The 25,254-nt window shown below is 43.2% G+C and overlaps 1 protein-coding gene across 1 annotated transcript; it reads right to left on the minus strand.

Annotated features, from left to right (window-relative positions):
• Nucleotides 1-405: 405 nt before the first annotated feature.
• LOC102118806 (cystatin-13-like) lies at nt 406-23,663 on the minus strand. The gene is made up of 4 exons (XM_005568175.4): nt 23,324-23,663; nt 21,716-22,072; nt 8,675-8,785; nt 406-750 (listed from the first exon to the last, which is right to left on the minus strand). The coding sequence occupies exons 2-4, from the start codon at nt 21,941-21,943 to the stop codon at nt 667-669; spliced, it is 423 nt and encodes a 140-aa protein (XP_005568232.1). The 5' UTR covers nt 21,944-22,072; nt 23,324-23,663; the 3' UTR covers nt 406-666.
• Nucleotides 23,664-25,254: the final 1,591 nt, after the last annotated feature.

A 25,254-nucleotide genomic window follows, 5' to 3' on the forward strand; every position in this document is an offset into this window, starting at 1 on the left:
AAGTAACTGATACATCTAACTGTGAGCACACACTGATGCACAGACATGCACACGCATGCATACACACACACACACACACACACATACACACACACACACGAATGCAGTCTTCTCTCCCTGCGTCATTAACTTTTCTGCTTCAATTCAAAACCAATGAAAATCTCTAAATGGCCAAACTGTCTTTCTGGTTGGATCTGGTTAAAACTGGCTGTTTCTAAGCTAAAAGGCTGCATCTTCCAAAAAGTCCTGGGAAGGGAGATTTCTGTAGAAATCCATGGACAGAAACTCTCAAGGCAGCCAGACTCTCAGCCTTACAGAAAGTGCCAGCATGCTTGAAGCAATTGAGGACTGGGTCTTCTGGTTATCTAGAAAGATTTGTCCATGAAAAGTAATTTGTACTCAGAGTTGGGTGAGGTGTAGAAACTGCTTCCATTTATTGGTAGCAGATTATCCCAGCAAGTAGGTGAAGTATGCAGCTGGAATAGGCTGTGCAATGCTGTCAAAACACATCATGGATTTTCAACACCAGCCCATGAAGAACACACAAAAATGCAAAAAGCCCAAACAAATGAAGTCAATGGGTTAACTGTGTTGTTCTAGTTCTTGCAAGTGTCTTTGCTTCTTCTTTAAAATGGAAATGAGTGTGCAAAACACGCTAGAAGATAACTACATATCTTTGCATTGTTTCTTCAGCATGGTGAGTTCAAATTTCCATGGTTTAGATGCGACAATAAAAGTACAAAAAACCACCTGAAAGAGACAAAAAGAATACTCAGCTTCTATTTAAAAAAAAACAAATGCAGAAGTTCCTATTTCCAGGCAGGAGTTAGAATCAGCAGGGCTAATCTGTCTGAGTCAGCCATGCCTCGTCAGACAACAGAGGATCCAGCCCCCTCACCAAACAAGTCCTCATCGGTTCACCTGTTGTGATCTGAGACATCATGGGTGTGGCTTCATTCACTCCAGGAGGGCAAGGGTCAGAGCCCAAGGATGGGTTATTATTGGAAAATCCCCAACTCTAGCCCTGACTCTCATCCATCCACATGGACTCCCTGTAGCCCACAGAGACCCCAGGCTGCACAGAGCCCTACCCAGGGAATGCAACATTGTAAGAATAGTACCAGGTCCTGCACCCCTTGGGGAAATAAAAATTTGCCAGCAACCAAGGATGAAAGCTTGCAGCTGTAGGACTGGAAGGAAACAAGTAGCTCTCATCCCAGAGTCCTGCAGAATATGTGGGTTTTTGGCTCCCTGCCTGGGAACGAGAACACTGTTTCCCTCCTCTCTCTCCTAAAATCTTCATTTAGAATAAAAATATAAAGTAAGAATACTTCCATGAAGTCAGTGTAAACTTGAATGACAGCATCAAGTAGAGAAGAAGTTGTGTAAGATATAAAGGTGTAGGAACAGTTTGGGGGAGAAAATAGGACACGCCACCAGCAACCCAGACAGCGCCTTGCAGAACTGAGTCCAGGCTCCTACACCAGGGCCGGAGGGGGATCCAGGGATGGGGGAGCCTGTGTGTGCCAGTGGTGCAAAGAGAAAGAGTGGGCATCAGGTTTGCCAGAGAGTTGACTAAGTAATCGCTTAACTTCTGGACCAGCCAAGGTAGACAGAAAACAATCAGGAAACAGAGGACCTGAATAACCCAATTATCAAGCTCAACCCTAGAGGATATTTTAGCAATATATATTAAAATTTTTAAGAGGTGAAAAAATATTGGATTAGTAATTCAATTTCTGAGAACCTTGCCTATAAGGAAACAATAATCAGACATACACACACATAGAAATAATACTATTAATTATAGCACTGTCCATAGTAGCTAAAAATTAGGGAAAATCTTAATCAATTCTCAAGAATTGGCTAAATAATACATAGAAGCATCATAAAATAATATCAAATAGTTTCATTACATGATGTTCTAATTTTACAGTTTTAGAAATGCTTAGGTTTTATTATTAAATGAAAATCTAGATCATGAAACAGCATTCATTATGGTCTCAGCTACAAAAAATATAAACATAAAATATTTTTAAACTAAAATATATATCAATATATTTACAGTGGTAAGATTTGGATAAGGGTATTTATAGTTGATTTTAAAAAGCTTAGTATTTTTTAAAATTTCCAAATTTTTTACATTGACTGAATCAGGCCAGTAACTATTTAAAATCATATTGTTTTAAAATTTATTTTCCAAGGATCCCAGATACCCGCACTTTCTTCCTTTCTAAATACCTATAAATAAACCAAGAAAACAGATAGGGTCCAATCTATAGGAGCTTTATGAAACAGGAAAGGATCCCATGCAAGGGCAGAGACAGATAAAAATCTCCACATGGTAAATAGATGTGGGCAAGTGGATAAAAGTTTATTGAGTGCCATGTACTCAAGATAGAGGATGCAATCATAAGAGAAAGCAAAGACAGTAAACCACCTCCCAACCTCTTAAACCCGAAGCCATCCTGATTTTCCTCCTCTCACACTCCATGGCTAATCAATCAGCAAATTCTAAACAAACTTTCATAGACCCAGAATCTGAGCACCTCCCCAATCTAATCAACATTATCTCTCATTCGAGGTATCTCAATAGACTAATAATGGACTCATATGGCTCTCACATCTCCACCCTTGCCACTGTGTTAAATTTTCTCCTTTTGTCCCCCGAGGTCTGCACTCCTCCTGTCTCTACCTGGCTTGTCTTGGAAGACTGACCTCCATGAGCTGCTTCAGTGGGCACCCTTGCCCTCTGACTTCCATGGGCTGCTCCAATGGGCACACTTGCCCTCTGACCTCCATGGGCGGATCCAGTGGATACCCTTACCCTCTGACCTCCATAGGCAGCTCCAATAGGCACACTTACCCTCTGATCTCCATGGGCAGCTCCATTGGGCACCCTTACCCTTTGACCTCCATGAGCCACTCCAATAGGCAACTTTACCCTATGACCTCCATGGACTACACCAGTGGGCCCCTTACCCTCTGACCTCCATAGGCAGCTCCAATAGGCACACTTACCCTCTGATCTCCATGGGCAGCTCCATTGGGCACCCTTACCCTTTGACCTCCATGAGCCACTCCAATAGGCAACTTTACCCTATGACCTAAATGGACTACACCAGTGGGCCCCTTACCCTCTGACCACCATGGGCTGCTCCAGTGGGCACTCTTGCCCTCTGACCTTCATGGGAAATTCCAGTGGGCACCCTTACCTTCTGACCTCCATGGGCTGCTCTAGTGGGCACCCTTACCCTTTGACCTCCATGGACTACACCAATGGGCACCCTTACCCTCTGACCTCCATGGACTACACCAATGGGCATCCTTACCCTCTGATTTCCATGGGCTGCTCCAATGAGCACTTTTGACCTCTGACCTCTGTGGGTTGCTTCAATGGACACCCTTATCCTCTGACCTCTCTGGACCATGCCAATGGGCACCCTTGCTCTATGACCACCATGGACTGTGTCAGTGGGCCCCTCTGGCTTCCAGTTGAGTTTGGCCAAGGGGAAATAAAATCAGAAAAGTGGGAAGCAGGAGTAGAGTGAGGTCAGGGAGTCACAGCAGGTTGGCTGTGTTCGTCCACCTAAGGCTGTGGCCCCAACAGGAGCTGCCTTATTGCTCCAAAAAGAAGGATATTAAAAAGCAAGTCCTATAAATAAAAAAACAAAACAAAACAGAAAGTTCCAAAATTTATGTAAATTTTGAAAAGCATACAAAATTCTTTTACATAGGCAAAAGTTTTTAAACATAGGTAGAAATGTTACCCACCAATGATAGAAGAGCGGTTATCTTTGAGGGGGAGCATAATAGATGTGTAGCATTTTACTTTTTAAAATAAATAGTAATACCCTTTAGGATGGCTATTACCTAAAAGTCAAGAGATAACGAATGTTGGTGAGGGTGTGGAGAGAAAAGAGCCCTTGTACACTGTTTCTGGGAATGTAAACTGGCACAGTCATTATGAAAAACAGTATGGAGGTTCCTAAAGAAATTAAAAATAGAACTACCATATGACTTAGCAATCCCTCTGGAAATAAAATCGTTACTTCATAAAGATAGCTGCACTCTCGTGTTCATTGCAACATTATTCACAATACCTAGCATGTGGAAACAATGTAAGTGCCCATCAACTGATGGATGGATAAAGAAGATGCAGTACACACACACAATGAAATATTATCCAGCCTTAAAGAAGAAGGGGATCATGTCATTGGCCACAAGGATGAAACTGGAGGAGGCTGTACTAAGTGAAACAAGCCAGACACAGAAAGAAATATATGGCATGATCACACTTATATGTAGAATCTAAAAAAAAAAAAGAGTCAAATATACAGAGAGAGAATAAAGTAATGGTTACCCACAGAGCAGGCTGTGGGGGGTTGGGAGATGTAGGCTAGAAGCTACAAATTAGCAGATATAGGATGAAGTTTAATGTACATCATGAGTTAATTAAATTACACTATATTTGGAACTTCTTTTAGATGACTAGATATAGTTGTTCGTGTCACAAAAACAATGCATAATTATGTGAGATTATGTTATTTTACTTCACTATGGTAACCGTTTTACTATCTATATGAATGACATAATACCATGTGATATATTTTAAATATATCCAATACAATTTATTTTTTAAAATAAATAAAAATAAATTTTTAAAAATAGTGAAAATTAATGTAATAAAATGATAATATTTGTAAAATTTGTGTGGTAGGTGGATAGGCATTTGATATATCATTCTTAGTACTTTCTTGAATTTTTGAAATATTACTTAATTTAAAATTACTTCTAATCTTTTATAAGAATTCACTCTCTAGATTTAGCCACCTGCTTGCACTTGGCATTCTGCTAAGCTGTCTGCTCTTCATTAAAAGATGAGGATTTTGGCCAGGCGTGGTGGCTCACGCCTGTAATCCCAGCACTTTGGGAGGCCAAGTGTAATTCAGCACTCCTGAACACCTGAGGTCAGGAGTTCAAGACCAGCCTGGTCAACAGGCTGAAACACTGTCTCTACTAAAAATACAAAAATTAGCTGGGAGTAGGGGCACATGATTGTAGTCTCAGCTACTTGGGAGGCTGAGGCAGGAGAATCTCTTGAACCTGGGAAGCAGAGGTTGTAGTGAGCCAAGATTGTGCCACTGCATTCCAGCCTGGGCCACAGAGCGAGACTCCGTCTCAAAAAAAAAAAAAAAAAAAAAAAAAATCCTCTTTTTTTTCTTTTTTTTTTTTTTGAGACGGAGTCTCACTCTGTCATCCAGGCTGGAGTGCAGTGGTGCGATCTCAGCTCACTGCAAACTCCGCCTCCTGGGTTCATGCCATTCTCCTGCCTCAGGCTCCGGAGTAGCTGGGACTACAGGCACCGACCACCACACCTGGCTAATTTTTTGTATTTTCGGTAGAGACGGGGTTTCACCGTGTTAGCCAGGATGGCCTCGATCTCCTGACCTCGTGATCCACCCACCTCGGCCTCCCAGAGGCTGGGATTACAGGCATGAGCCACCGCGCCTGGCCTAAATATGAGGATATTTTTAATTGGTATTATGTCTGAGCAGTTTTTGCCAATCACTTATCTGCCACTATTTCCAGCTATCCATGTCTTGTGCTTGCTTTAGGTATTTAGTAAATAGATGAAAAAATACACAGGGCACAGAAATATGCATATATAAGATTTTTCAACATAGTTTCATTTATGAAAGAAAAAAATTGGAAATAATTTCTATGAGAAGATTACCAAGACAAATGTGAAAAAGAGGAAGTTACATCAAAAAACACACAGTGTGTCAGCAGTTATTTAAATAAAAAGGGAAAGAGAAAAAACACTATGTCATTTATGTAAATTGATAGTGAAATTATCTTAAGGCTGTCCACACAAATGATCCCAGTGGAAACTCCTTGGCAGGGGGCAGAATTGGGGCATTATCCAGGAGTCCAAGGGGCATGACCTCACTGTTATCCCATATATTTTTATGAGAACATACTTTTAGAAAATATTTATATACATTTTAAAATATTAAATTTCAATCTGAAATGTATCCCTGCTAATCAACTACGAGGAGAGTAAGGGAACTTTTTTATTAAGCCTGGCTCCTCTGTGATGAACTTGCCTTTGTGACAGTTCCATCTGACAACACCCTGGCCTGGCTGGGGTTGTCCCCCATCTTGGCCTAAAATAGCAGCAGCCTGGACCTCTGAGACTATGGGGAACATGCAGGGCCATTGGCCTGGAGTCTTGGGACTGTCCCAGAGCCTTGTAGGACTTCCATGCAGTGGCTGGACTAGTGGAATTGAGACAGGAATACTACAGGGTGGTTGCAGGAGAATAGAACATTCCAGGCAGCAGTTTTGCCTGACTAGCAAAAGGAAATTGTTGAAATAGCTGCAGAAGCTAGGGGCCGATGATACCCTGAAAACCAGGGTGTGGACCAAGCTGGCTAAGACTGACTGGACCCAACATGGCACTAGATTTGACCTAAGTTTCACCTAGGACTTCATTATGTGCTCGTTAACATACTAAATACACACCCATCAGCACTGTGGAGTTCTGGGAACACCCATATTTGGTGTAAAAATGGGTGGCACACCAGTCCAAGAAATCTCCATCTTTTTCCAGGAATTTTCATGAATATTCCAGCTTTGGGTTAAACAAACCCACAAAGGTAGGAGCACCAAACCCTCTTGCACATGACTCTGTCAGGTACACACCCACACTCCCCACATCTTGAGTGTGTTCTTTTTGCTTTGCAATAAATCTATGTATTTTCACTATTTTCAAATTTGTCCTTGAATTCCTTCTCATGAAGGTATCGAGAGCCTGGACACTGTCCAGGGTCAAGGTCCCGCCGGCATTTGGGGACTTCCCCTAGCCCACTGGTATCAGAATCAGCCAAAAAGCATTGCTTCCAACCCTACTTCAAAGCAATCACAGGCTTGTGGAGTCCCTGAAGGAGAGGAAAGCTCTTTCAAGGACTGCAGTGGGGGAAGGTCATGCTGTACCTGCTACTGGGCCAGGACCCCTCAGCGAATGGTGCTGGAGTTGACAGTGCACCAAGGTGGTAGCCATCACTTTTTTCTCTATCAGGTCTGATGGCAGCTTCTGTTTCTTCCTCTTAGGAGCTAATTAAGAATGTTTACTCTCTTAGAAGCACCATGTTGTGAGAATGTCCAAGTGTAGGATGACCAATACATCTTGGTTTGACAAAATTTTCCTGGTTTTAGTACTGAAAGGCCTACATCCCAGGAAAGCCTACAGTCTTCGACAAACCAGGATGACTGATCACTCTACAAGTTTGTCTCATGGGGAGTCCCTGAGCAGAATGAGAAGGATGCCTGGCCAGCCCCCCATTGTTTCAGCCATCCCAGTGGAGGTGCCAGACACATGAGTAAAGCAGCTATCTAGAATATTCCTGCCCCAGTAGAACACAGCCCAGGTTGCAGAATAGTGAGAAATAATGAGTTTATTTTACTTTAAGTCACTAACTCTGTGTGTGTGTGTGTGTGTGTGTGTGTGTATGTGTGTGTGTTGGTGTGTTGGTGGTGATGGTAGCAGCAGCACATGGAGAGTGGCCACTGCCAAGACGTCGGCTGTAGCAGGAAGGTGGGCCCAGGACTCTGGGACAAGCAGGAGCCACGCAGCTTCTGAGTTGTGGGAGGCAGGAGGCCCTGGGTTCAGCTGCAGCTACCCAAGTCCAGGGATAGACCTGGGCATCTGTTTGCTCTTGAGAGCCTGGGAAGTTCTTCCTGCTCCCCACAGTCTTGGAGATGCCTGCTTATACTGACTGGCCTCTCCCCCTCCTGGCACCTGCTCTGATCATGGAGCAAGGCTGGGACGGAACCCGGAGTTGTTGCAATCCAGTTGGGTGCACGCCGGCTTAGGGCAGCTGTAATACTCTGACCCCCTCCAGTCTTTGGGCACCAAGGAGCACAGGAGAGAGGCTGAGGGGGGTGCTGAGGACAGCTCAGCACTGGCCTGCTGGTGCCACTTGGCATGAACAGCCTGGGCCATGAAGGGTGGTGGAAGGCAGACAGGCTCCTGGGCAGAAGGGAGTGGGTCCCGGGTGAAGCCCCACCTTCAGGCTGGGGAGGACCTGAGGCCTCTGGGCTGGACTGCCAGTCCTGCAGACCAGAGCAGGAACTTGTACTTATTGCTGGGCCCACCCATGGCTGACCATAGACCAATCAGCACACACTTCCCTCTCTGAAGACCATAGACACCGCCAGACTCAGATAAAGCAGAGGACAGACAAACAGCTGCAGAGAGGAGCTATCCAGATGACCAGTTGCAGAAAGGAGCTACCCTCTCTGCTGAGAGTTGAACACTCTGAATAAACTGCCTACGGAGAGGAGCTACCCACCACGGAGTTTCCTCTGAGCTGTTCTAACACTCAATGAAGCTCCTCTTCATCTTGCTCACCCTCCACTTGTCTGTGTACCTCATTCTTCCCAGAAACAGGACAAGAACTTGGGCAAAGGTGCCACCAGTCGTAGAGGTTTCCAGCCAGAAAAGCAACACCCCAACGATCCCATAACATTCGGGAAGGGAAGGTTGGCATCAGTAACAGATAATAGAAATGATGCTCTGTGTCTAGAACCTGGTCATCCACAGTACTGAATATGATGTGGTACACAAATCTTACCAGGGCAAGGGATTCTCCTTGTCTCAGCCACATACCTTTTGCATTTTGGGATCCTCTTGAAAAGCACAGTTTTCATCTTCTGAAATTTTCTTGCAAATGGTTCGGGCAATTTTGACCTCAATATAGTACTCCAAACTATCTGTCACCTGTCAATGAATAATGTAAAAATAATATATTATTAAAGAATATGTAATATCAATTGTCATCTCTGGTAAATGAACATGTCATTGACTACTCAGGGGAAAGAATATCTTTCTGTCTTCCCCCTCTTCAACTGTTTTCTGTCCAGAAGTTTTGGGGTGATTTGGAAGGTTTCTTATCTTGATATCCCTGTCTCTCTCTCTCATCATAGTATTTAATTTTAAAGTAATGGTAACTGTCTCCAAAATAAAGCAAGAAAATGATTCCCCCAAAAATTATTTTCCTGGGGAAGCTAATGGTTTGCTTATTAGAGCTTGGGAAACAGCAGAGCTTCTAGCATCTTCATGCCTAATCCATAGATATTGAGGAAATAAAACTATGACCCAGAACTAGAACTCGCTTAGTGTGTATTTGTATTGATTCTCTCTAAAGTCTCCTATTCTTTGTCAGTCTCAGTATCCACACCTTATTGAAATACGGATTCCTCCAAAATTTCTGCTTCTCAGGGCGTTCTACCTGCACGAAGCCCCTAGCAGCCCTTCTGTTCAAGGAGAGCCTCTTGGGGAAACAGAACAGCTCAATGGCAAAAGTGGAATTTATTTAAAATTGAACAAGAAAACAAGGTTTACAAGACTTGGGGGAGAGAACATATTAAAGAGAATGACCAAGTTTAAACACAATAACTGGTCCCAGAAGAATCAGAGACAACTGACAAAATATTTAAAAAATTTTTAAGAAATTCTAGAAAAGTTTCCTAGGCATTGAACAAAGGGAGTGTGGTAGGCAGAATTCTAAGATGCCCCCAGGAGTCCTGCTCCCTGTTGTGTGTGCCCTGTGGGATCCCTAGGACTATGAATAGGATGGATTTTACTTCTGTGATTAGGCTATCCTCTAGGGGAGAGCTGAATTAAAACAGGGAGATTGACTTGGTTGACCTGACCGATTCACATGAGCCCTTTAAATCTTGGATCAAGCAATTTCACTTTTGGATGTACACCTAACTTCAAAGACACACACATGTACAAATACAGGTACACCTCATTTTATTGCACTTTGAGTTATCATGTTCTTTACAAATTGAAGGTTTATGGCAACCTTGAGTCAAGCATCTATCGGTACCATTTTTCCAACATGCACGTGCACATTTCCTGTCTCTGTGTCACATTTTGGCAAGTGTCAAAATATTTCAAACGTTTTCATTATTATTACATCTGTTATGGTAATTTGTGATCAGTAGTCTTTGATGTTACCATGTAATTGTTTTGGAGCACTAAGAACCATGACCATGTAAGTCAATGAACTTAAATCTATAAATAGGTGTGTCCCTACTGCTCCACAGACTGGCTATTTCCCATCTATCTCCTCTCCTTAGGTCTCCCTATTCCCTGAAACACAGTAATACTGAAATAAAGCCAACTAACAACCCTACTGTTGCCTCATTGTAATGTGAAAAGAAGAGTCACACATATCTCACTTTAAATGAAAAGCTAGAAATGATTAAGATTAGTGAGGAAGGCATGTTGAAATCTAAGATAGGCTGAAAGCTAGAACTCTTGCACCAGTTAACAAAACTATGAATGCAAAGAAAGAGTTCTTGAAAAAAATTAAAGATGCTCCTCTAGTGAACACGTAAATGATAAGACAGCAAAACAGCCTTATTGGTGATATAGAGAAAGTTTTAATGGTCTGGATGAAAGATCAAACTAACCACAACATTCCCTTAAGCCAAACTCTAGTCCAGAGCAAGGCCCTAACTGTCTTTAAGTCTATGAAGGCTGAGGGAGGTGAGGAAGCTGCAGAAGAAAAGTTGGAATTTAGCAGAGACTGGTTCAAGAGGTTTAACAAAAGAAGCCATTTCCATAACATTAAAGTACAAGGTAAAGCAGCAAGTACTCATGTAGAAGCTATAGCAAGTTATCCTGAAGACACAGCTAAGATCATTGATGGCGGTGGCTACACAAACAAGAGATTTTCAATGTAGATCAATCAGCCTTCTGTTGGAAGAAGATGCCATCTAGTACTTTCATAGCTAGAGAGAAGTCAATGTCTGTCTTCAAAGCTTCGAACGACAGGTTAACCCTCTTGTTAGAGGCTAATGCAGCTGGTGACTTTAAGTTGAAACCAATGCTCATTTACTATTCTGAAAATCCTAAAGTACTTAAGAATTATGCTAAATCTACTCTACATATAAGAAAACATCAAATCTTGGATGAAAGCATTTTTGTTTACAGCACGGTTTACTGAATATATTACGCCTACTACTGAGACATAATGCTCAAAAAAAAAAAAAAAAAAAAGCACATGCACAATTCCCTTCATAGGATTGCTGCTCATTGATAATGCACCCGGCCACCCAATAGCTCTAGTGGAAATATACAAGGATTTATATTGTTTCCATGTTGGCTAATACAACATCCATTCTGTAGGAGTAATTTCAACTCTCAAGTGTTGTTATTTAAGGAAAACATTTCATAAGGCTGTAACTTCCTCTGATGGATCTGGGATCTGGGCAACTTCTTCTGATGGATCTGGGATCTGGGTAACTTCCTCTGATGGATCTGGGCAAAGTAAGTTGAAAACCTGGAAAGGATTCACCATTCTACATGCCATTCAGAACATGCGTGATTCATGGGAGGAGTTCAAAATATCAACATTAACAGAAATTTGGAAGAATTTGATCCAATCATCATGAATGACTTTGAAGGACTCAAGACTTCAGTGGAGGAAGTAATTGCAGATGTGGTGGAAATAGCAAGACGACTAAAATTAGAAGTAGAACTGAAAATGTGACTGAATTGCTGCCATCTCATAATAAAATGTGAATAGATGAGGAGTTGTTTCTTAGAGATGAGCAAAGACAATGGTTTCTCGAGATGGAATTGGTTTCTGGTGAAGATGCTGTGAACATTGTTGAAATGACAACAAAGGATTTAGAATATTACACAAACTGAGTTGATAAAGCAGCTGCAAGGTTTGAGAGGGTTGACTCCAATTTTAAAAACAGTTCTACTGTGAGTAAAATGTTATCAAACACCATCACATGCTACAGGAAAGTTTTCATGAGAGTAAGTCAATCAATGTAGCAAACTTCACTGTTGTCTTATTTTAAGAAATTGCCACAGTCTCCTCAACCTTTAACAGCCACTACCCTGCTCAGTCAGCAGCCACCAACATCGAGACAAGATCCTTCACCGGCAAAAGATTACAATTGGCCTAAGGTTTAGGTATCATTTGCATTATTAACAATACAGTATTTTGAACTAAGGTACACATTTTTAGATTTAGGGCTATTGGACACTTAATAGACTCCAGTATAGTGTAAACATAACTTTATTGGCACTGGGAATCCAAACTATGTGTGTGACTCACTTTAGTGTGATATTCAGTGTATTGCATGGAATACTATGCAATGGATTGTATTATAGAACTGAATCCACGAGGCACTGTATCCACGAGGTATGCCTGTGTGTGCATAGTGTCACTACTCATACAGTCAAAGACGGAAAACAACCCCAATATGTATCAACAATAGCAGGATAAATACATGGTAGTGTGCTTATATGATGAAATTCTCTACAGCAGTAAGAATGAGCATACTTTTTTTTTCTTTAAGATTCCACACATAAATGAGATCATGCAGTATTTTTCTTTCTGCGTCTGATTTTTTACTTCACTTAACATAAAAAGGGAAGTGGGTCAGGGAAGAAATGGAGAGACATAGGTCAAAGGATAAAAAGTCGCAGATATGTAAGTCAAACAAGTCTAGAGTTCTAATGTACATCATGAGGACAAAGTCAAGGTTACTGTATTGTATTTGGGATTTTTCTGAAAGTGTGGATTTTGGGTATCTTGATCCCCATAAAAAGGTAACAATGTGTAATGATGGATATGTTAATTCACTCGACAGTAGTAACCATTCCATTATCTACAGGCATATGAAAATATCATGTTGTATACTTTAAATATATACAATAATTTTTTTAAAAAATAAAACACTTGATTTTGAAAAAAACAAAAGGAGTATATTATTGCTACATGCCACAACATGAACGAAACGCGCAAACGTAATATTGAAAGATACAAGCCAAACCAAAATAACACAGTATGTGGGATCTCACACCTATGAAGTTCAAGCAGCAGGTAAAGCTGTGGTGTGAGGGCTATACACTTAGGCAGTGTTCACGGTAAAGGTTTCTTCCAGGGCAGAGCAGGGAAGAGTGGCATACATAACTCCACGAAGCCTGAGAAGTTCTCTCCAGACTATACGGGGAATCATTTCATTTTAAAGCATTCATTTTAAAGTGATTCATTCTGCTTGACATCTATGCGTTATGAACTTTTCTGTTTTTGTGTTGGTTTCACAATGAAAAGGTTTTAAGGAATAAATGGGAATTCTTATTTTTAAAAGGTTTTTAAAAGAATAATGTAAAGGGCTTTTCCTACTCAATAGCAACTCTACAATACCGACTCAGGAACAAATAAAATAATCAAGGATCCTACAACAAACCCAGTTATATTTGGATACTTAGTCAATGGTGAGCTGGCTTTTCAAAACACAGAGGCCTTTTATAGAGAGGGTTAGGGAAATTTACTATTTTAAAAAGTTAAAGTTAGATCCAGTACCCACATCATAAATAAAAAATAATTCCAAGATAAATTACTGAGCTAAAATTATAAATGTCTTAGAAGAACCGTGTTAGATACGAGTTCTAAATTTCTCTTCAAAGAATCAGTATGTCAGTATGTTCAATTCTTTGCCTTCTACTTTTAAACTTAACTTCCTCATAAAGCAACCTTTTTCGATCACCTGCTCCACCCTGACTCATTCAGATTACCTGCTCTGCCCTGACTCATTCTCCACCCTGACTCATTTCGATTTCCTTCTCTGTCATAACTGTTTTTCCCACCAAACCACTCACCCTGTCACTCTCTTTAAATTAGCCAATCAGAATTAGTTTAGCCTGTGCAGTCTAATCCTAGCCAGTAGGGGAATGACAGGGCAGCAGGGATCATGTGCGTCAGGAATAAGAACTTTTCCCCTCCCTTGTCCAGGTGTGGGCTCACTGTTGCTTCATCTGTGAGGATGCACCCTGCTATAGAAGTAAATTGCCTTGCTGAGAGGAAAAAAAGAAAATTTTATATTCGAGTGCTATTTCTTTTGCGGCACTGAAACTTTATGTATAACAATTGTAACTGTTGTACTCAAAAATGGAAAAGGACTTCTTAAGCAAGATATAAACTCCAAACAACATATGAGAAGAAAAAACAAATGTTATTATGTCAATTTTTTAAAAAAATCTTAAAGACATTGTAAGCAAAATTAAACTGCAAGCAACAGACAGGCAAGCACAAAATATTGGCAGTACATACGAGAACCATAGTTTAATATGAATAGTACATAAAGAACATCTATGATTCTGTAAGAGCAAGACAAGCAATGCAAAAGAAAAAGAGAAACAATTCTTAGAAGTAAACATATATTGCAGATAAATTCAATGAAAGACAATTGCTCACTCTATAGGGGAATTTAAAAAATGTTATTTTTGCCTCCATCAGACTGGCAAACATCTGAAAGACAAAATGAGACCGCAGCTGGAGAAAATGAGAAGCAAGAGGTACTCAGACCTGCAGTATTGCCAAAAATCTAACGTAATTTAGCCCTTTTAAGAGGCAATTTGCCATTATTTTGCAAATGTACTCTTTAACCAATGAATTCAAATTCAAGATACTATCGGTATTAGTCAGGGTTCTCCAGAGGGACAGAACTAATGGAATAAATTTGTATATAGAAGGAGTTTATTAGGGAGAATTTGTTGACACGATTACGAGGCAAAAATCCCATAGCAGGCTGTCTGCAAGCAGGGAAAGAGAGAAGCCAGTAGTGGCTCAGTCCAAGTCCAAAAGCCTCAAAACCAGGGAAGCTGGCAGTGCAGCCAAAGGCCCAAGAGGCCCCAGGGACCCACTGGTGCAAGTCCCAGAGTCCACAGGCTGAAGAACCTGGAGTCAGATGTCCAAGGACAGGAGAAACAAAACATCCAATGCAGGAAGAAAAGAGCCAGAAGCCTCAGCAAGCAAAGCCATCCTTGTCTCCCACCTGGCCTGCATTGTCCTAGCCTCACTGGCAGCAGATTGGATGGTGCCCACCCACACGGAGGGTGGGTTTTCCTCTCCCAGTCCACCGACTCAAACATCCATCTCCTCTGGCAGCACCCTCACAGACACACCCGGAAACAAGACTTAACCGGCCATGCCGGCATCCTTCAATCCAGTCAAGTTGACACCTGATTTTAACCTCACAGTATCATAGCAACACATAAAAAGGAATATTCATTGTTTCACTTTTCCTATCAACAAAACTCATGGTCCATTAGGAAATGGGCAAAAAAAATTTATGGCACATCATCTCATGAAATATGACGACGAGGTGGATCTAAGTGTGTTTATGTAGCTTTTTCAAGACATGTTTCAAGTGGCCAAAAAAGTAGAGAATAGCATAGAAAGCATGATTTTATGACTATAAAGTATACTTTTAAATAATTCAGACACATATGTAAGTACATAGAAAACATCAAGAAGGATAGAGCATGCTGCTCTTAGTGGTGCCCTCAAGAAGGACAAGCCAGACTGGAAATGCAAGAAATTGAGGGTTTGCTTTCATTTTTTTAAAAAAAAACTTCCAACTGTACTCTTCAAACTTTTTGGTGACTGTATATCAAGTTTCTTAACCTCAGCGCTATTGATATTTTGAGCTGGATCCCTCTTTGTTTGGAGGCTGCCATGTGCATTGCAGGATGGTTGGTAGAATCCTGAGACTACACTCACTAGATGTCAGGAGCAGCCACCTCTAGTCATAACAACAAAAAAGTCCCTCCAGGCATTGCCGAAACACCCCTAAGGAGCAAAAGCCACTCCTAATTGCAAATCACTGCCGTATATTTGAGTCGTATGTCATGAGTTGAAATTACAGTAAAAAACTAACAGCTCTAGGCCGGAAGCAGTGGCTCATACTTGTAATCCCAGCACTTTGGGAGGCTGAGACGGGTGGACTACGAGGTCAGGAGATCAAGACCACCCTGGCTAACACAGGGAAACCCCATCTCTACTAAAAAAACACAAAAAAATTAGCCGGGCATGGTGGTGGGCACCTGTAGTCCCAGCTACTTGGGAGGCTGAGGCAGGAGAATGACATGAACCTGGGAGGTGGAGCTTCCAGTGAGCGGAGATTGTGCCACAGAGTGAGACTCCGTCTCAAAAAAAAAAAAAAAAAAAAATACTTACAGCTCTAATTCATACTCGTCAGCTACCAAAGCAACCACTAATCCTATCTTGACCCACACTTGCTCAGGAAATAGTAGGCAGGTGGAGTCCTGGCTGCTGAGGAGCCCCTCAGTCTTTACACAGACAGGCCCGTCTGACTCCTGGCCATCTGAAGACCCCCCCCCTCCGCTCCCCTGTGGCTACACTTTTTCCCCCACCTTCGCTCCATTGGGCATTGTTCAGAGGCAGGTGCTGATGAAGAAGAGCATAGCAGCCTGAGTTTACTTTTATTTATTTTCTTTTATTTTTTTGAGACAGGGTGTAGCTCTATTGCTCAGGCTGGAATGCAGTGGCACAACTACAGCTCACCGCACCCTCGAACTCCTGGGCTCAAGCAATCCTCCAGCCTCAGCCTCTGGAGTATCTGGGACTATAGGCAGGCACCACCACACCCAGCTAATTTTCGTTTTCTTTTTTTTTTTTTAAATGTACAGACGAAGTTCGCCATGCTGACCAAGCTGATCTCAGGCTCAGGCAATCCTCTCACCTCAGCCTCTCAAAGTCTGAGATTACAGGTGTGAGCCACCACACCTGGCTCAGCCTGGCTTTAAATCTTGACTCTTCTACTTACTAGCTGTGTGGCTCTGGGCGAGTTACTAAACCTTTTTGTGACTGTTTCCTCCCCTGTAAAGTAGAAGAAGGTAGTTCTAGCTTAGTGAGCTATGAGACCTGAGTGCACCTGCAGAAAGCAACCAGCCCTGGTGCCAAGTAAACTAGAATTCTCTCATTGCTGTGTGGCTCCAGGCTGCTGGGGATGGGATGCTCCTTGCACCAGCACTCACGTTGCACAAACTCTGTAGCAGAACTCAGTCTACCAACAGATAGTCTAGCATGATGACATCAGTTATTAACAGTGTATCGTATGCTTGAAACTTGCTCTTAGAGTAGATTTTCAGTATTCCTAACACACACAAACAAAAAAGTAACTATGTAAGGTTACGGGTATGTCAATTAGCCTGATTTTGGTAGTCATTTCACAATGTATAGAGCAAAACATCATGGTGTATACCTTAAAAATAAATAGAAACATTTAATGTGTCAAGAAATAATTAATAAAATTGCTTCAAATGTCCAAAAGAAAATAAAAGAGCAGCATCTATAAACTTTTCCCTAAAGGAAAGTTGGTAAAGATTTTAGGCTTTGCAGGCCAAGCTGTTTCTGTAACTACTCTGTTTAAAAGCCTGCAGCAGGCTACACTTCACTAATCCCTGACACAAATCGGCGTATTTTTGTGTTTTGTTTGTTTGTTTGTTTGTTTGTTTTTTGAGACGGAGTCTCACTGTGTTGCCCAGGCTGTAGGGCAGTGGCGCGATCTCGGCTCACTGCAAGCTCCACCTTCTGGATTCACGCCATTCTCCTGCCTCAGCCTCCCGAGTAGCTGGGACTACAGGCGCCCACCACCACGCCTGGCTAATTTTTTGTATTTTGAGTAGAGACGGGGTTTCACCGTGTTAGCCAAGATGGTCTCGATCTCCTGACCTCGTGATCAGCCCGCCTCGGCCTCCCAAAGTGCTGGGATTATAGGCTTGAGCCACCGCGCCCGGCCCAGATCGGTGTATTTTTAACTTAAATCTCCCAATAAGCTATGGCTGTTTTCTTTCCATAACGCCTATGTATATATTATTAAGTTTAAACTGAATTGTCACCAAGAGTTTTTCTTTTTGCTTTTATGGTGTGTTGTTTGGGGGATGGTACATAAAAAAAAATATTTTTCTGTGCTCTTTTTCCAGCAGTATGTAGCTGTAAGGTCAAGGAATTTTAAATACTTGTGTTGTAGTCTCTTACTGAATCTGTTTCTACCTGATTGTTTTGAATTATTGCCTGCATTCCAAAGCTCACAGCGAACTGAAAAATAAAACGTTCATTCACGGAAAAAAAAAAAAAAAAAGCAAGAAACAATACAAAATGGTATATAATGTTTTAGATATCCCAGTATTCGGTTTACTGTTACTATTAAACACCTGCCTATAAAGCAAAAACACTATTTTACTGATGTAAGTGGGGAAGCTTAGACACGGAGAAATCCAAGAAAGTGGAATAGTTCTGGAGGGGGTGGGAACTCACTGAGAACAGCTGTTAAACATGCCTGAGAGGCTGCAGGCTGCCTGTGTTCTAAGGTTTTAATTTCGCTCATTCGTGGCACATTTCTGGTCACAGGTGTCCTCTACTCAAGCAACACAAGCAACATAACCAGACCTACAGAAAGAACCAGAGGGAGCCAAGGTCCCACAGAGCATGGCAAGATGCATAAGGGGCCTAATGTCCCAGCACTATGGGGGATGCAGCCTCCCAGTGAACCTTCTCTCCTGATCAGATAAGAAAACAGGAAAGTAGGGCAGGTGGCCTGGCAGCCTGGAGATATGAACATGAAAAGTCAAAGGGAAGGCAGCAGAGATGAGCTCGAGGAGGAGGAGGAGGAGGAGCACGGAGAGGCATCTCTGCATGGTGCTTCATGTCAGCACCTCCATGACCCAAGCTCAGTGTCGCCTTCCACCTCTGCCACCCTCTCACCCCCCGGACTCCGGAAGACTGATCTCATTCCTGGGCCTTCATGGTGTTCCACCCTGTCCTGTCTTGGGCGCCTGCCAAGCCACAGGACAATAACTTCTCTCAGGAAATTTAACGCAGGTACAAGGCTCTCTTGTATTATATAACCCAGACTAAAATCTCATCAATTGTCCCAATAATATCCTTTATAATTTTTTTCTTTTCTTTTATTGAGAAATAAACATAAAACCCTAAACTCCAATGGACTGAATAGACCCCCTCTAGGCCAAGGGGACCCCAGAGAAACCTTAAAAACTGAATTCCCAGCCATAATGGGATGGGAGGTCAGACATACCTCAGTGTGTCCTCTCCTCACTAACCTTTAATTTGTATCCTTTCTTAAGGAGTAAGCAGAAACCAACACTGGAAAACAAGAAATAAACGACTAATTCTTTTATGGCCATTAGTCAATCACCTGAGGCCAAGACCAGACACCCTCTTCCCTCTTTGCATTTTGATGTGAGAGCTCACCAGCTTCACAAGGCATCCCTTCCTGAAAACTAACCACCACCTCTGGACTGGTTTTGGCTGACGTGTGAAGGATGCACAGTGAGGGTTTTTGTGACTCTGCTTCAGCTTTTGCCATCAGAGGACTGAAAATCCACCTTTGGATCATGCTAATATCATCAGTTTTTTAAGATGCAACCCATGAAGAGGCATGAAGCTCAACTGTGCGTGCATACATTTTTCTTTAATAAATATTCATGACTCCTCCTATACCTTATTAAATATGTATACTTAGCCAGCTCATTCAGCACAGATTCCTGTCTTACGCTTCTTCCCTCAAAGTGCCTCTTTCCAGCTTCTGTCAGAATTCCCAGCCTGTCAGAATGGTCACCCTGCAGGCTGCAACCCTTTAGAGAAACAACGCTCTCCTTTTCAAATTCATAAACCAGACTGAATCTCTCTCTAGTTGATACCGAGATAATACAGGACCACCTTCTGCATTTAGTTGTCATGCTTCGTAGGTCTCCTTTGTTGGGGAACAGTTTTCTAGCATTTTCCCCCATTTCTCATGATATTGGTATTTTAAGTGGTCTTATAGAATGTACTGAATTATGGATTTGTCTAATTTCTCCTCTGATTACATTCAAAGTATGCATTCTGGGCAAGAATACCATATACAGGTGCTGGCATCCCCTCTGTGCACATTGTGTCAGGAAGTATGTGATGCCAATTTGTCTCAGTGTTGGTGGTGAGCATTTGGTAAGAAAGGTGTTTATCAAATTTCCTGATTAGAAGGGTGTCTTTTCCTCTGGTAACTAATAAGCAATCCCTGCAATGGTTCACACCAAACACTCTCATCCAGTGGTTGTAGGATTCATAGATGATCTTTGCCTGAAATAGTTATGACCGTGGTGGTGGTGAGAAGATACAACTAGAAGGTGGCATAGTTTTCTAGTTAGGCCATTTCTTTTACATGTTTGAGTTGGCATTTTCCTGTAAAGAGGAGCCTCCCTTCTGTCCAGGCTCCTTTCCCAGCATCAGCTGCACTCACTCAATGTGTTGTAACCCATCCTTGCCACGGCCCACATTGATGATGCACAAATGGTCCAAACTTGCTCCCTTTAAGCTGCCTTCTGGGCTCTTATCTCTGCTTTTTGATGTGACTATAACCACTTTTAAGTGATTTTAATGGATATTTTATGTTTCATCTCCATCCCAGTATAACAAATAATTAAATATAATTTGTTTTCCTTCAAAAACTCCTAAAATAAAATAAATATATTGTGGCTAAAGGCATCTCTCAGTTGTGTCTTCCATTCCTAGTTTCAGTAGCCATCTGCAGATAATGGGCTCTGTTCAGACTGATGTAAACCAAAACCAAAATTCTAAGACCTCTCAAGTGACTGAATGGACCCCCTCTCAGTCAAGGGCATTCCAAAGTAAAACTGAAACACTAGTTCAGGCCATGACGGGAAGCGGGGTCAGACACGCCTCATTATACCCTCCTCCCTTTGAAATTCAGAAACAACTGATCAGCTTTAACATTAAAACAGAGGTCTTCGGACTGACAGAACAGATTATTTGTAGCAATAAGATACCAAATTCCAACTTGACTCTACTATAGCATCCCAAGACACATACAGGTCCTGAAAGAAGCATTTAACCCCAAAATATATTTCTCTGATGAATTTTGAAATGGCCCTGCAAAACCAGCTCTTACGGGGGTAAATCTGCATTCTGTAGAGAATCCTCTTCCTGTTCCAGGTCTTTTCCTAATCCAGGAGAGAATTAACTAAAAGTTTGGCACTTTTAAAGGCCTGATAAGAGACATTTACCATCTATTCTCTCTGAAGCCTGCCACCTGGAGGCTTCATCTGCATGATTATTAACTTTGGTCTCCACAACCCCTGATCTTAACCCAGACATTGCCTTCTATTGATTCTAGGTTGGGTTTTTTTGTTGTTGTTTGTTTGTTTGAGATGGAGTCTTGCTCTTGTTGCCCAGGCTGGAGTGCAATGGCATGATCTTGGCTCACCACAACCTCCGCCTCCCTGGTTCAAGCAATTTTCCTGCCTCAGCCACCAAAGTAGCTTGGATTACAGGCATGCACCTCCACACCCAGCTAATTTTGTATTTTTTTTTTAGTAGAGACGGGGTTTCTCCATGTCGTTCTGGTTGATCTTGAACTTCCGGCCTCAGATGATCCACCCCCCTCAGCCTCCCAAAGTGCTGGGATTACAGGTGTGAGCCACCACGCTGGGCTGATTCTAGGTCTTAAGGTAACAACTTAACTCTTTCAACCAATCGACCATCAGAAAATCTTTGAATCCATCTATGACCTGGAAGCCCCCACTTCGAGTTGTCCTGCCTTTCTAAACCAAACCAACTTACACCTATGTCTATTGAATGATGTATGCCTATAACTTCTATCCCCCTAAAATGTACAATATTAAGCTATAAACCACCTTGGGCACACGTACTCAGGACCTTCTGGGGCTGTATCACAGGCCTTGGTCACTCAGGCTTGGCTCAGAAGAAACCCTTTTAAATATTTTAGAGTTTGACTCTGTTTGTTGACACTGAGGGCAGGGAGTGAAAGGGCAAGGAGCAAGCACCCCACCCACCTGCTCCTGGCTCTTCAGAACTTTCAGCGCCCTAAAGCTGAACTTGTCTCTGCTGGCCTTGTTATACTCCTTCATGGCGAACCAGAGTGCCTGCTGCACATACACGTAGTTTTGAGGGATATCTTGGAATGTCCTCACCACCTTCGTTGAGCTCCAGGCTTGGACTCCTCTGGATGCAAGGGCCATAGTGGCCACTACCAGCAGCAGGGCCTGGCAGAGCCTGACCATTGTGCCTCAGCCAAGGGTCACAGGCCAAGCACCATCTATCCTTTCAGGACTGGGGCCAGGTGTGGCACGCTGGCCCCTGCTGCCTCTGAAGATGCACAGACACTGGCACCCCAGCTTCTCTTGGCACTGCTGATTAAAAGGAAGGAACTTCTGTTAACACAGGGGTGATATTGTAGTAGAATTAGAAATATACATTTGGTCTTCACCCCAGGTTTTTAGCAGGAAGCACCTAAAACCCTTACAATTGCCTGAGTGGTTGAGATGTGACAGCAGCATCTTGGTTATTTCTAACATGCCCTTTTTAACCACACCTGAGTGTATGCTAATGAGGTGAATCCTGGTGGGATCCCAGATAGTCTCAGGATGGAGGCTGGTTGCAGTGTGGTTAGTGGGTTGGACCTTTCAGCCCCACCCTCCACCCCAGGGAGGAAAGAGAGGCAAAAGATTGTGTTAATCACCAATGACCAGTTAATCAACCATGCCTATGAAATGGAGCCTCCATGAAAACCAGGGTTGAGAGCATTCCATAGGCACTTTGTGTGCCTTATGTAATCACTGCCATTCCCCATAGGGCTGTTTAGTGAGTAACCCCTTTATATAGGAGGAAAATGAGGCTCATCAAGAGGTCAAGAGAGCACCTAAGCATACTTGATGGAAGCATCCACTCTTTAACTCAGGGCCTGCCCTTCCTTGTAACCTATCTCAATCTAAGAGATACACACATGTAGATAACAGCTTGGAATGTACATTTGCTTTTGAGGATATCCAATTCTACTATAGAATATAAATGAGCATGTAGTTTGTAAGACAGGCAAACCGGTTAAAATGTGTATAGAGAGTGGGCAAATAGAGACACACGTAGGCAGAAATCGTAAGTTGTGTTAATGAAATATATGTGGAGGCAGTGTATATCTAAGTTGAACACAGAACGTGTTGACAAAACTAAGAGACACCTGATATCTATCAGGCACTAAATATAAATGACATACACACAGCCAGAAGATTCATAAGGTTTTAATCTGGCCACCCTCTGGTGACATCATTCTGGTACCCTACAAGCTCTCCCCTAGAAATGCAAATCAAGTCCTCAGCTATGCAGGAGGTTCATCAGCTGGCTGGGGCAGCCCTGCCTGCATCTGTTCATAAACCAGTGTGTGTGACTGACAAGCACCTTCCATCTCTAGGACTCTTGCCCAAGTGTCCACTGTGGCACCCCCACCCTACCATTACAGGGGAGCTGATGCGACTGAGAGAGATGGGGTATGTGAACACGGAGGACCTAGGACCAGGCAGATGGTCTCCTCACCGTCACCCCATTTCTCTGTGTTTTAAGCACATTGACCTGTTCCACCCTCTTCCCGCTCCTTATTTTACACTGACCTGACACTGGTGGGCTTCCAGCAGCTCACTCTGACAAGGAAGCCTTTCTGCTCTATGGTCTCTGGATCACCTTCCAGGGTGGGCTTGGAGGCCACTCTGGCAAGCACACCACAGCTACACCATGGGCCCACTTCAGATCCAAGTTCTTCACCACGTTCCTGGCTGCTGGCCCTCGAGCCGACGGTCCCGGCCCACAGGTGGTATTGCCCTCCTTCGTGAGGACTTGAACTGACTGCCGGCTGCCCCTTGGCTGTTCTCTGTCCCCAGCACGCTCAGTTCATGCCTCTGTGCATGGTCAAGTGTCTGCTGGGGTCTGCACTCCAGGGTGCTTCTGCCCTCTGGCTTTACTCCCCAGCCAGGTAGTCACACCCATGGCCCCTTTATGAGGTCAGCCCACGCCCTCTGATGCTGCTCAAGTGAAGGACGCCTCTGGCCACCAGCCCTCGGAAGGCCATGGGCTCACCAAGGCCTGCCAGTTTGCAGAAGTCCCTTACCTTGTCCCACACCTGCTGACTTTCTAAACTTCTGTCCCCTGGACTGTGCTGGGTACATGTGACAACACCTCGATGGCCATGTCTTTCAGAGCCCCATTATGCGATACCATGACCCTAGAAGCAGAAGGAGCCATCAAAGAACCAGGCTAAAGGACTTTGGGACCAATAGGCCTTCGGGAATGCACCTGGCCAGGAGCTAAGGGGCCACCAGCTGACAAGAGTTGCCATCAGACACGCCAGGTGGAAAGTGTCAGCTGGCAATGGCCATGCCGGCCTAGGCTATCTCTGTGGAGTGAACAATGTAGCTCAGAAGAGCCAGCACAGATCCCTCCCACCTGCCAGTCCTGTCTTCCCCCATCTTGATGCATGTCCCAGGTAAGCATTCCTGATTCTCCTTACTTGGGACACAGTTCTCTCCCCTGTTTGTGATCTCAGGACCTGACACCTGTCTGCCCAAACCAGTGGGCTTGGCCAGGGAGGAGGAGCTATGCCAAGAGGAGGAGCAGAACTTCATCTCACTCTGCATTTAGGGCCTGCCTCAGTGACAGTAGGGGAGCTCCCAAGAACTCACAAGTTTGGAAATTAATATTTCTCTTTGCAAGATAAAATACAGATCAGCCCAAAGTACATCAGACCTGAGATCCAATTCCAAACAGAAAGCCAGGCCTGAGAATCCCTGGGTTAAAAGTTCAAGTGTTTGAAACTGAATTGCATGCTCGACTAGGGAGCCCTTTCTAAGCTGGTACGACATGCAGAGGCCAACGGAAAAGAATAATAAATCTGGCTATACATTTTGTGTAGTGTGCACACGCGCACAAACACACACACCCGACACAAACACCACAAAGGTCAAAAGGAAAGGGAACACAGAATAAGTCATTTAGAACATATATGGTAAAGGGCTAAATTCCCTTTTATGGAAACAGCTCTTTAAAAGTGAAAAGAAAAAGACAATTTCCTCAATTGTCTTGGCTCAAAGTGAGCCAAGAATTCAAGCAGACAATCTACCCAAAAGGAATCCATTTCCCCTCTTGGCCACACATCAGTTGTCTGAGAACAGTCAGCCTGTGGTGATGCCTCACTCCAACTGCCACGCTGATCCACACATCTTGTGTCCAAAGCAGAGCACAGGTGTCCATGGGAGGCTGCACAGCACAGAGCCGAGAGATGCCTGCATCCTCCACTGAGCATTCCACAGGGGAAGGAGTCTGGTAAAAGGAAAAGGACGGAGGTAGTATTTGTTGAGCACTGTGGTGGGTGTGGACCCACAAGCCTGCAGGAGAACCAGAACTCTCATGGGCTTCCTCAGGGCTGGGGTGGGGCCTCTTAGAGCTCCCAGGGCCTGTGCATGGGCCCCTATGGCATAGGGACAGGAGGCAGCCCTCCTCTCCTCTTGGCATAACTCCTCCTCCCTGCCAATGTTCACATCACCAAACA

Source organism: Macaca fascicularis, chromosome 10 (assembly GCF_037993035.2).
Source record: "Macaca fascicularis isolate 582-1 chromosome 10, T2T-MFA8v1.1".
Taxonomy (NCBI): Eukaryota; Metazoa; Chordata; class Mammalia; order Primates; family Cercopithecidae; genus Macaca; species Macaca fascicularis.